This window comes from Primulina tabacum, chromosome 18, assembly GCF_025594145.1.
Source record: "Primulina tabacum isolate GXHZ01 chromosome 18, ASM2559414v2, whole genome shotgun sequence".
Classification (NCBI taxonomy): Eukaryota; Viridiplantae; Streptophyta; class Magnoliopsida; order Lamiales; family Gesneriaceae; genus Primulina; species Primulina tabacum.
The window spans coordinates 22,644,626-22,657,963 of NC_134567.1; the positions used below are offsets into that span (position 1 = coordinate 22,644,626).

At 33.1% G+C, this 13,338-nt stretch overlaps 2 protein-coding genes across 3 annotated transcripts; one reads left to right on the top strand and one right to left on the bottom strand.

Annotated features, from left to right (window-relative positions):
* Positions 1 to 2,375: 2,375 nt before the first annotated feature.
* On the bottom strand, positions 2,376 to 8,190 carry LOC142533239 (plant UBX domain-containing protein 7). The gene is made up of 10 exons (XM_075639928.1): positions 7,952 to 8,190; positions 6,678 to 6,805; positions 6,470 to 6,583; positions 5,737 to 5,935; positions 5,053 to 5,130; positions 4,140 to 4,208; positions 3,897 to 4,040; positions 3,617 to 3,728; positions 2,974 to 3,221; positions 2,376 to 2,755 (listed from the first exon to the last, which is right to left on the bottom strand). The coding sequence occupies exons 1-10, from the start codon at positions 8,051 to 8,053 to the stop codon at positions 2,585 to 2,587; spliced, it is 1,365 nt and encodes a 454-aa protein (XP_075496043.1). The 5' UTR covers positions 8,054 to 8,190; the 3' UTR covers positions 2,376 to 2,584.
* A 2,977-nt stretch (positions 8,191 to 11,167) lies between these two features.
* On the top strand, positions 11,168 to 12,831 carry LOC142533719 (uncharacterized). 2 transcript variants are annotated; one of them, XM_075640585.1, is made up of 5 exons: positions 11,168 to 11,351; positions 11,470 to 11,618; positions 11,716 to 12,228; positions 12,331 to 12,611; positions 12,734 to 12,831. In XM_075640585.1, the coding sequence occupies exons 3-4, from the start codon at positions 11,977 to 11,979 to the stop codon at positions 12,586 to 12,588; spliced, it is 510 nt and encodes a 169-aa protein (XP_075496700.1). In that variant the 5' UTR covers positions 11,168 to 11,351; positions 11,470 to 11,618; positions 11,716 to 11,976; the 3' UTR covers positions 12,589 to 12,611; positions 12,734 to 12,831. The 2 variants fall into 2 exon arrangements, with proteins under 2 accessions (XP_075496700.1, XP_075496699.1); XM_075640584.1 differs by lacking the exon at positions 12,734 to 12,831 and having other exon boundaries at positions 12,331 to 12,668.
* Positions 12,832 to 13,338: the final 507 nt, after the last annotated feature.

The window sequence follows — 13,338 nt, forward strand, 5'->3', positions numbered from 1 at the left end:
GTTGACCCGTCTCACAGATTAAGATCCGTGAGACGGTCTCACATAAGACTCACTCTTTCAATTTGGCAAAAACTTGTGTTAGACGGTCTCACGGGTTGCACATGTGAGACGGATCGGATTCACATAAGACCCACTCTTTGAATTTATATTGTTCCAGAAATTTTTAAGAAATAATAAGAGGTCATTCTTTGAATTTTACATCTATACTATTATATTATTAAGTTTGAAAATCTTAGGGGAGTGTATTCATTCTATACTTTCAAAGATTTTTAATGATTTTTTTTAAATGATGGACTTTTGTGGAGTTGATAGATTTTTATTGACTTTTATGGAATCTTATAGAATTGTAAAACAAATTTCATAGACTCTTATAGACTTTTTTTCAAGATTTTTGAAGACTTTTGTAAACTTTTTCATAGAATTATGTGAATTTTGTAGTTTATAATTGTGATTTATTTTTTATTAATTTTTTTAAAATAATTATTGGACATAGATAACCAATTCAATTTTAAATTATTATTTTTATTTATGAATGTAAATGAATTTTACTTACTTAAAAGTTAAATCAATTTAATTTGTGAAAAACGACAAATGAACTATCCAATTTATTGAAATCAAAATTTCAATTCTTTATGTCAATTCAACGTATTAACGAATAATATTTTTATAAGTTCATAATAAAATTTTATTAAAAGAACACTCAAAATAATGAGTAGGCTTTTATAAAAAAAAATCTAATCATTACTGACAATTTGATCAACATCGTTCTGCATACCATTGGCTATGATATCCTTTCATGCATTAGCATTTGCTCGTTGTTGTTTTTGAGTATTAAATAACTAATCAAAATCGTCACCTTCATAAACTTGTGCTGATGAAGACAATTGAGCTTCATTATCTAGTTCAATTTGAAATTCATCAAATTGACACTTCTTTCAAAGAAAATTGTGTAATATAGCACATGCCAATACAAACCCTATTAGGGGTGGGAAAAAATACCGAATTTTCGGTATACCGAGATTACTATAACAAAAAAATATTGAATTTACCGAATTTTAAGTATACCGAAGATTTCGATACGGTACGGTAACAATACCGAATTTTCGGTACGACAACGATATCTAATTTGAAAATTTTGGTATATACCGAAATACCGGAAAAATATACAAAAATTTTAAAATATATAATATTTTAAAACAATAAATTATAAATTTTTTTAAAATGTAAGGTTTTTTTGGTTCGGTATACCGAAAATTTTGGTATAGTATCGGTATGAATTTGCTTATACAATAATTTAATATATAGATTAACTAAAATTAAAGAAAATAATTAAAAATAAAATGTTATATAATAATTAATAAAAAATTAAATTTTAATTATGTTTTTAAAAAGTACAAATAAAAGGAAAAATAAATAGATGAGAAAAGAATGGAAGTTTGAATTGAATTTGGGAGATTTCTCAATTAAATGTACATCCAAATCTTTAGGTTGAATCAAAGACTTTTGTTGACATTTTATTGTTGTACCTTAGACTATAATTCTTGTACTTAATAGAATTCCATAGAGTCATTAAAAGTCTATTGACATTTTGAATACCTATAGACTTTTGTAGAGTTTTTAAAAGTCAAATTTGAATACCACATGACTTTTTAAAATTCTACAAAAGTTTACATTGAATATCACTAAACTTTTATGTAGTATATAAAAGTCTAGTTTGAATATCTCTAAACTTTTAAACTCCATATAAGTCATTAAAAGTCTATAACCAATACACCCCCCTTAAACTAACTAACTTTTGGTGTCATAGTTTATTTAAATAATTATATATATTAATAAAATATTAAAACTTTAAAGTAAGTTATATAATTATATATATTAATAAAATATTAAAACTTTAAAGCAAGTTATATCTAACTTAACAGATAGAATCTGTATTTCATAACCATTAAATTATAGGTCTTACCTTGATAATTTTTTCTCTTTTTTTTTATTTATTTTTTAATTCATATATCAAAATTACAATATAATCTGTCATTATTTCTTATAATTATATTTTGATCATCATATAAATATAAACCATATGAATTATAAAAATATTATACAAACGTTGATACACTTTTAAAAGTTAAAAGGTGGGAGATTATTAACCAAAATGAGGTATAAATAATACCCTAGTAATAAAAAATCGAAATTTAGTAATTATTAATGCAACGAGAAAATAAGGAGTAAAAATAAATTATCAAAAAATTGGTATACAAGTATAAAGCTATATGCGCTGAATTATCCCGTACTAGACAGATTTTGCTATAAAAATAAAAGTGAGAATAACAAAATAAAGGGCCAAAATAAAGATTGAAATTAATCTTGAAAACCAAAAAAAAAAAAGGTTCCAATTAAATAGTTGCCAAACGGTAAAATGTAGTTCATGGTATATATACAAGATATGATAGATGAGTTGAGCAAGTATTATGTTTTCTTGCCTTCTTCCACCCCTAAAAAAAACAGACAAGAAAAGGGGCATAAATACTGTTTTGCTGCAGTTGAGATGAAAATTCCGCAATCCGAATACAGCAGCAACTCATCTTCATTCCCAGGTAACGGATACCATTGTGTTGCCAAGACCCGATTCCTCCAATGTCGAATTCGAAGCAGAGTCCAAAGTTTTGGAAGCGCCTGGAATAGCTTGAGTCAGGCGAAATGACTGCGTGCCTTTGCCATCTTTCTCCAGCTCGGAATGGCAGAATGACCACAAAAGCTGTAAATCAAAATGCATTACATACGGGCAGCAATAAAAATAGTTCCTTGAAAAATCCTATAATCGCGAGTTTCTTAATCGAATTAGCAGAGATGGGATCTAGAAAGAAAGGGGTTTCCCCACCGCATAATATTAATGCCTGCAATTTCCTTCTTTAGAGAGCAAATCTCAACTTAATCTACAAGCAAATACAGAAAATGATCAGAAGGCATTTATACCTGAACCGAGTCACTCCGAAGGAAATTCCTCTGAACTCGGCGCCCATCAGGGAGACGAACTCCAACCCGGCAAAGCAGATTTTTATCGCCCTTGGGTTCTTCGGGTAAATGTAAATAAGCAGGCTTCTTCACTTTATCCTCGACATTGGCATCATCTGCTTCAGTCACGGCACCTCCATCGAACTCATTATTCTCCATCGAGGCTGCAAGTGCTCGCTGCAATTCTTCATCCTCGTCATTACTTTCATCTGCATCCAATTAAGCATTTTTAAAATTAAAATCACGTGAGACAACCATGTCATTTTCAGAGTTGAGCAAGTCGCTGATAATAAAAAATTGATACCAAGTCATACTAGGTGATGAAATTATCAAGCACCTGTATGTTATTTCAAATGTCAATTACTACACATATTTCTTATTGTGCACAAGGGCTTTCATTGCCATTTAGTAGCCAAAAGAAATTTAAGAGCATGCCAAATAAATGCCTGAACTCCAAGTTCAATATAAGCCACTGGGTTTTTTGCCTTTTGAATTTATATTGCCTCTCGTATTGCCTCTAGTATAAGTTGAAGTGTCAGAAGCGGAATTAGCTAAACATGAAAGAGCTATAGAACCAAGCAGTCCCAAAAGTATGGGGAAAAACCTGGTATGTAATGAACATGAGAAACTGGTGTCTTAGAACTTTCTCTAGGACGTTTATGAGATAGACTAATATGATGATCTGAGGGGCTTCCGTCCATAAATTGTAACAGATCCTAGAGCAGAAGGAAGAAAGACTTGTTAGGAGACATGAAAGAATTTTTCGTAAATTAAAAGTCGAAATCTTTCAGGTGAAAGTGTGCATTGATATTGAAAACGAATAAACGAACAATTGCATATTTCAGTGCAATTGCATTTAGCGATAACATGAACAGCTCATATACCTCCAGTAAACTTTCTGGTTGAACCATTCCGCTCCAAGATCGCAATTTCTGACCCGTTATTGAATCAATCACAAGGATGATAGGGACAGAGTCTAATTTGTAATAGGTACAAACTTTGCTGCCCTCTTCTGTATCATCATATGCCTATAGCACATATGATTGAAATATCAACACAATGAACAAAAATAATCACAACAATCATAATAATATAATATAGACAGTCAGCAGCAGAATAATACAAACCTGCCAGAAGATGAAGTTCGTTTTGATGGTTTGAGCAACAGCTTCATTTGCCCATGTGTCACGGTTTAACTTCAAAGCAGCAAATACAGTTCAAGAGAAAGTCAGGACATGTGGTGAGAAAACTTGTCAATCAAAGCACGAGAGAGAGAGAGAGAGAGGGAGGGAGGGAGGGAGGGAGAGAGAGAGAGAGAGAGGGAGAGAGCGAGAGCGAGAGCGAGAGCGAGAGCGAGAGCGAGAGCGAGAGCGAGAGAGGGCGAGAGGGAGAGAGGGCGAGAGGGAGAGGGAGCGAGAGAGGGCGAGAGGGAGAGGGAGAGGGAGAGAGAGCGAGCGCGAGCGCGAGAGAGAGAGAGAGAGAGAGAGAGAGAGAGAGAGAGAGAGAGACTATATGGTGAGAAAGGTTATGGTCTTTTAATCAAAAATAGTTGTGCAATGTGATATTCAGAAAACATTTGGGACTGCTAGACGCTAAAATTAGAGCCGTTCATTGATTGAGAAAAGGCACTCTAAACAAAAAGGAGTTTGTGTAGTTATTCTAAATTGGTAGCATTGTACTTTAAGAAATTTCTAAATTCTATTAGCAAGGGATGTTTGTCACTCAGTCATCTGGGACACATGAAGCAGACATATTGTCCTGGTTTTTATTAGATTATCATCCATTAGAAGATGATTATAAATTAGATTACCACGCGAGTTTCAGTCCTGAGCTCAAATTTGGACAAACCTAACTTGGAAATAAACTTGGACAATCAATAATCAATGTTTACTAGGTTCAAATAGAAGGCAGCAAAATCAATAATTTTATCAGTTCCATGGGTTTGTTATTTTGGTATTACATAGAATCAAACTTTTGTTGATAGCAAAGTTATTTTAATTTTTAAGCTATTGCTGCATGAAAGAGAGAAATAAATAATACCATATGGGAGCTAAATTCCTTGGTTGACTGCATGTTTACAAGGAGCCACTTATTCTGTATTTTTGCATGATCTTTAGCCTGGCATTAAAAAAACAAGTAGTGGAAGTAATTATTTGAATTCATGGTGAAAACAAAGCAAAAATAAATAAATCAATTCACGTGCATCAATCCCACTAATTATTATTTTTTAACAAGGAACCCTCAACGTGATTTTCTAGCTTTTGCTTTATCGATCTTAAAGATGTCGCCGGAATAAAAACAAGCATATAAGCATCTTGATTCAATTACAGAGAAGATCACAAGAAAAAATAAGTAAAACATTGAAGAAAAAAGTATGGAGGTTTCAAAGTTGAAGAACATGAGAGAGAAGGAAAGTAGGATATTTTCATTAGTTTCGATTAGCAAATGATATATCCTCCCACCAAGTTTCAAGAACAAAACGTACAACAAAAATCTAGCTCGTCTGCTGCTGCAATTATCTCTTAACAAGCAAATCAATACATGTCAATAGAGATCAATGACAATGGAAACAGAAAGCAATTCAAATAAAGACAAATGTAAAGGTACACCAACGCGGCCTGGCAATTTCTTGATAGAGAAAATCAGAAGGAGACGGTCAGCATACCAGAGTTCTTTCACAGGATAGCACAATTATTTTCCAAATTATATACCTACATGACGTACCTTTTCAAATGGTCCATGAAACATCAGAGCAAATGGAGGCCTGTACAAAGATGCAAGGTTATCCTGTGTTTTATTAATTACAGAAGAGGATGAGCCTTGTTCTGATTCCCAGACTCTAGGACGTTTCATTTCCTCCTCAAAATTGCGGAACGGGACTACAGAATGAGTTCCATGCGATGAACCACCCATCCTCATTGTTCTGGTGAATATAACAAAATAAGCTTTAACGACAATAAATTGCAATTGATAATCAACAACAAATAAGAGCATAAAAAAATGAATAGGGGCAAACTGACAAAAAATATTTGTCTCGTAAGTCATAACCAGGTTAACAAGCCTTGAGCTAGTTTCAAATGTAGGAACTTGATATTTCCAGAAAATGTAGGTTGACTACAAAAGATTTGTCAGAAAACCATAAATAGATGACGGGATACATAGAGGATAATGGATTGTCCACTCAATTAAAAGCATTCAAAATTCAACCAAAGAGAATTCACAAAGTTAGCTATCCCCATAGTTAGAACAAAAAGATCCTAAGATAACTTAATTTCATAGTGTTAGAAAGTCCTAATTTGTACTCCCACACATGTGCCATTAACTATTAAGCCGGAAATCTAGTGTATTTTTGTTTGCCTCTAATACATGATACATTTTGGAACGGATATTTTTTTTCTTTAAACACAGAGTTATAACTGTAGCCTAGTTTAAAAGTGTAGCACTGAGAGTACTATACCCATAGACCGAAGGACTGTCATAAAGAACATCCCTTTTCACAGGTAAAGGTGATCGTATGTTATCTCCTTCACCTTGTCCCCAATCTTGATCTGTCAAATCTTTATGCCAATCACTGTGGTTTCCCACATGAAAAAAGTAAGGCATGACTGGAATATACAAAAAACTAAAAATAATTTTTTTAAAAAAAGTTCATATGAATGACATACCTTAAGTTTGAGTCATGGGGTGGGAGATCATTTTCCACAGGTGGAGAATATACTGAAGATGCAGTTGTTCCACCATCATTTCCCACATAAAAAAGTTGAATAGCTTCTTCGAGCCTCCAGCTAGAGGCCTGCGTCATATAGACATTACATAACATTTCATAATTTAAGGATTTAGATCCAATATTTTTAAGATGTCAAATAAACCCATCGATGAACAGCAGTTGGCCATCCTACAGTAAATCATGATTTGAGAGGGAGAAAACTATGTGAAGTAATAACCACAAAAACTTTCACCCCATGAAACTGTGCTTTTTAAATTACATCAAGGTTAGGTTGGTTAGCCTCCAGTCGCTACTGCTTTACAAATAATAGACTTATCTCTCAGTCCCAACGATTGATAGGAACACAGCTAACCAATTTGTACTCTCTCACTATTAGAAGTTCAGGTAATAGCCCTGGTTTCTCAAAATTTGCACAATAGAAACTCTCTGTAAATTAAAAGGATAGAAAAGATTCGTAGAGTCTTTATGTTATTCTTTCGCCAAAATTAGCTATGGATTTTTTGATAGATCTCTTTCCTATTTAATTCGAAATCGAATGCAGTGATACAATTATCGTCTTTCCGTCTCATTTCAATTGAAGGAATCCCAGTCATTGGGCCATCCAACAAAGCTCCAAATTTGAACACGCGTTTATAGTTCTTCTTTCACGGCCAAAACATATTTGATCTCTAAGGCAAAATTTAGTCTTGACACATGCTTTAGTAAAATTAATAATCAATTCAGCGGTATTGTACAGTAGCTATGGTCAAAATTATAGCATATGGTTCCAAAAGCTAGTTATGTAAACACTTATGAAAACATGATAATTAAAGTATTTTCCCGATCCCATTCATTTTCCAATGCAAATACAGAGTCAAATCCGTATCTTAGAGTCATAATAATTCATAACAAGCCTCTTTCATAATTTAGCAGTTAGCACCAGAAGTTAGCAGACAGACCTCCCCACTGAGAAGCATAAGCATACATAGCAACCAGTCATAACTAGTTCCCCTACAATTCCATTCACTAACCACAAATGCCCATCAACTCGACATCAAACAAATCAACAAAAGCAACCGATTTAACATGATAAAAAAAATAAATAAACCGACCACTCAAGTAGCAAAGAACGCAATGGGCCAGGAACCAATCAGTAGATTGCGAAATTCAATCATACATCAACAATCCCACATTAACTGCAATCGCAAACAACTGAACCAAAACCCCATTCACCTGAAGGAACTGGCGAGCCGTCTCGGCGGTCTGGCCAACGGCGATCTCGAGAAACGAAGACACCATAATCTGCTGATCCGTAGCAGATGGAATACCTTCCATCTTTCAATTTTTTATCTGGGTTTTGTAAATTGATTTGGTAGGGTTCCAGAAGAGGTGCGAATTGGGTATATATAGAACACCGATGTACGACAGGCGCAGCAGACTTCGAATATGACTTATCTTCAACAGGGGAAAATAATCTCATTACGTTTGCAAATTTTATTATTTTAGATTTAGATTAGATCTTATCGTATCTTTATAAATAAATTAGTTTTCCAAAAATAAAAATAAAAATAAAAAATAAAATAAATATGAGTTAAAAAGATATCAGAGATTTTGTTTTGGAATTTTATTATATTCTAATAAATAAATGAGTTATTTTATTAATACTTAATTAAAGTTATCGTTAAATTAACTAATTTTGATATCATAATATGTTTTTTAACATATTAGAAATATTTATAAAGGTTTTAGTTTTTGGGGAATTTGGAGAAAAATGCATGTGACTATGTTTTATTTAAGATTCAGTACTCTTCAGTTTCTTTTTGTGTTTTAATATCTGACTAAATTACAAATTACTTTTTACTACCTGTTTTTTTGCATTTTTACCTTTTTACCCTTTATTAATTAATAAAAAATAATTAGAATCCCAAATGTTGTTGGTCATGTTATCTTTCTAATCGGCTACTCTCCTTCCCGCTTCCACTCTTCTCATCTGTGCGAGAATTTGTTGGTTTTTCCATCATTTTCTTAGTCGCCATTTTCGTACTGGCCATTTTCCTTCATTCTCCTTTGTTTGCACAATTTACCATCGTTTCCACTGTTGAGTGTAACTGAATCTGGCCACAAATCCGTCGCTCAAATCCCTACCTCTGCGTAGCGAAGCCTAGAAAATTCCCAGCAAATCCGAGTCCGTACCAACGAAGACCAGACGTCATAGCATCCATTGCTGTCCTATTTCCGTAAACGTTGCAAAAACCAGATTTTGTGGGTGGAAGCAATTTCTGGGTCAAAGCAGCTTAGGTGAGGAGGAGAAAAGAGGCGCTTCAATTTCAGATTTTCGTGGAACTACAACTCTATAAAACTAATAAAGGACAATTGAAGGGTACACATTTCAATTGTTGTTTATTTGTGATAAAATTTGTAGTTGTATTGTTTTTTTTTTTTTTTGCGTAAAATCAAAATCTTTTCTTCAATCTCATTTTGGATACAAAAATGGATTTATGACGTATGTTCGTAATAGGATTGAAATTTGCTAAAAGAACCGTCGGCCCCGTAAAAAACAATGGAAAGAAGCTTGAATTTAAGGCAGAGAGTTGGTCAGTGAAACTCCATTTGCACGAATTTGGTTGAATGTGTTAGTGTAGAGAATATGGTTGGAATGCTAGATATGTGAGATTATTTCGGCTTGTGAAAATGAGTTTGTTATAGTTTATTTTGATAGAATTTGTTTGATTTAGTTTGACATGAATTGATTGTTATTTGATATTAGTTTCCGCATGTAACATCATTATCAATGTTTCGACATTTAAGATCATTATGTACTGTCGTGAGATATTTATTTGAGATTGGTTGTTCATGTTTGTAGCAACTTGTTTGTCTAATTTCTTGAATTATTTGTGGCAATTTACTGTGACATTTATTGAGTTATTATTCGTGTGTAAATTTTTTTTTTAATGTGGATTAGAATGACGACGACTAAAAAGAGGAGTAAATCAAACACGGCTGATAATGATGCAAATATTGGTCATTCTGTTAAAGAGGGTTACTCAAGGTGTTCGCCAACAAAGTTTTTAGCCGTGATGGAGCAATTGGTTCCTAGATTAAGTGAGTTACAATTGAAGAGGATAGAAGCTTCACCTGTGGCACCTTGGTTGAAGATCGAAAAGCTTTCTATAAGCACATCAAGAGTCTACTCAATGCTTAAACGCTTTGAAGTAGAGACATGCAGCTTTTGTTTTGGAAGCAATATCAAGGTGCCATTCACTTCGAGGGAATTCTCTATCGTTATAGGGTTGGCGAGAGTTGGTCAACCCGTTAACCTGGATTTAAAGTTGGGTTCAAACTTCCTTGAGCGTCATTTCAAGGGGGTGCACTGTGTGCAGAGAAATGTCATAACAGAGAAGTTGTTTGAGTTGGCCGGGAATGATCTTGAGATTGATGATTTTTTCAGATTTTTTATTTTGCTGCTTTTTAATTGTGTTATATTTCCTATTAGTAATTTTGGAACACCAAAGTTTATTTTCCCATACTTGGACAATTTGGAAACTTTTTTTGGATATGGTTGGGGAGATGCAGCCTTTAGGTTTTTGCGTGATGAAATTGAAGACCATCTTGGATTCTCTAAAGTGAAAAGAAATGATAAAAAGTATATGGGAGGTTGCATAGTTGGATTGATGGTATTATCTTTTTTATTTTTGAAGCTTATATATGTTATTGTTGGTTGTAGTAAATGCTATTCATTTTATTTGTATAAGCTTGGGTGTATGAAAGAGTTCCTATGCTTGGTGAACCGCGTGTTTCACATTGCTTTCCTCGTTTATTCAAGTGGGTAGAGAGCAAGATTCCCGTGAATCCTATAAAGGACAGAGGCTGCTTTAATGGCGGTGAGATTGAACAAGGTTTGCGCAATTTAATCTACATCATCCTATAGTTTTGCGTACATGTATTAATATAACTAAAAGTTTTTCTTTATTGTTGTTAGATAGTGCCGATCAAACCATTCGAGGAGAAAAAAAACTCGTTGATGATATAGAGAGGATTTTTGAGGTAAACATTTGTATTTGATGATAGTCAATTTTTTAATAGTATGCTATTTAATGAATTTTAATATTTAAAGAGCACTTATATTTTCAGGTTCAGTCTCGATACAATGATTCAAAATTGTTGGAGCATATAAAAAGACTTGAAAATGAGATTAAAGGGTTGAAGGAAAAATTGAAGTGGTTGAAGATGATACAACCCAATTTGTCTTCAAGGATGCGACACATAGTATGATGAAGGTCATACCGAGCAAGATGTGGATGCACATATTGATGCTGCATTTGAAAGTTTGAATGAAGTGGTTGAGAACAAAATGAAAACGGACACAGAAGACAACGTTAAAGTGGAGAGTTATGTGAGAGTATTTGTGTACGAATTGGAAAAGAACACAAATTCTGGAGACAACGTGCACGTAGGTAATGACATTGGAGAAGAGAAAGAAATGATTATTTTTAATTCAAAATCATCTATTGTGAAGACGGTTCAAAAAAGAATAGATCGGTTGAAAAAGAGAAAACATCCTGACTATTTGACACCGCCTAGTACGACCCCAAAGCGTAAGAGAAAACAAGAATCATCACTCGTCTTGGATCTGGTAATTTAAAATTAATTTTTTTGGCAATAGCTAAAAATAATTTATATTTTGTATGATTTGTTAAGCATTAAATTTTGTTAATGAATTTTGTGTTTGCATATTTACTGTTTTTATATAGGATGATATTGATGTTAAAGGTATAGCTGAAATTGCCGTAGAGGAATCTTTGCAGGAGTTCCGAGGAAGACATGACTATGATGGTCATGATCAGATATCAAAGGAAGAGAGAGACATAATTGAAAAGTACTTATGCGGGGATATTTTGGGGTAAAAAGATACTTGTATTTTTTTAAATTATAGCGAAATCATAATTTGTCAGTTTTTGTTTGTTTGAGTTGTTATGTTTGTTATTTTGTCTTTGTAGTGGTATAGTTTGACAAGATGATGACGTGATATTGCATGGGCACGAGTTGCTGCTTTGTTTGTTTGGCAGCGAACTACGATCTGACCTTATTCATGCCTATTTCAATACTTTGAACAATAGAAAACATAAATATGGGCATGACATATACTGCATGTCTCCCAATGTGCAGATAAAATTTTTTGATGTTAATTAAAGAATATTTTTATGAAAATGATAGTTAGCAATATTTTTTTAAAATTTGCATAGATTAACGTGATTCGGATGCTCGAGAAAATGAAGCAGAAGAGGGTCAAAGATAAAGATTTTTCTGAATTTACATCACAGTTGGACGGGAGTACATTGAGCAAGTTGCCTGAACTAAACAACGAGGTTCTAGAACGCTGTAAGCACATAATTTTCCCGATTAGTTACAGAGCACATTGGATCTTGCTCGGGTATACTCGAGGCGATAAGTATTTCACACTAAGGGATTCTCTTAGTGGTCCTGTTTACAAAGGTGCAGCCATGAAAATTGTAAGTTGGCTACAAAAAAAAAATTTGTTTTAAACAAAAATGCACAACACACATCTTTTATGATTTGTTGGAAAACTAATATTGATTGAAATGCTTTTTCAGGCCAAATTTATGTCTGGATATCTTTGGAATGTGAAAAATTGTGATGTTGGCAAAGGTGAAGTGATTGCGTTAAAATGTAGGCAACAAGGAAATGATTTGAATTGTGGTGTTTATGTTTGTCTATGGGGTGAATGTTTTGCTAGAGATAACCCGACATTTTGGAATGAAGAATGGAGTACTTCAATGGAAGGGTATAGAGCTCGGATTGCTTTGGCGATTTTGTCTGATGAACGAGGCTTGTTCAAAGGTTTAAAATGATTTGTCCATGAGGTGAATGATGAGTGATGAGGATAACAATGTTGGTTTTTGTAAGTTGGTGTTGTTCCCGCACCTTTTGGAGCATTACATTTATGGTAGCCATTTTTTGTTTGCTGTTTTGACATAATGGTAAGACTTATAGGAGTTTGATGGCATGTCAATGTTTTGTAAACCAACACTGAATGTGTTCAGAAGTATTAGGTAGTATTTAAGGTTTGAAATGAAGAAGACTACAATTTATGTCACCGATAGTTTCATATTTGTTGTGAGTTGTTGTGGTTTCTTATCATTACAAATATTTTTCCTTGCAAATTTTACTTAATATATTATAAATGGAAATATCATTTAAATGCATTCTCAAAATATTCAGTTACTGTAGGTGTTTCAATGGAACGTTTTGAAGAAAAACAAATTTGCAACTACGCACACAACATTTTGAAAACTTACTTTTACTTGCGAAATACTTAATTTCTATTTTAGAATACTTGATTTATTAAATGAGATACTCAAAAAATTTAAAAAAACACTGGATATTCTAGTAGGACAATGTAAGTTCACCAAGTGCTCGCATTTGTATCGAAGATGCATTTGGATGACATGTTCGTTTCATTTAATTTTTTTGTATAAATTTGTTTAAAAATATTTGACAACTAAGCATTAAACTTTTTGAAGTACTTAGTTTTATTTTCTAAACACCTAATTTTAAATTTTAAACACTTGATTTTGTAAATAAAATACTCGGAATGGGTA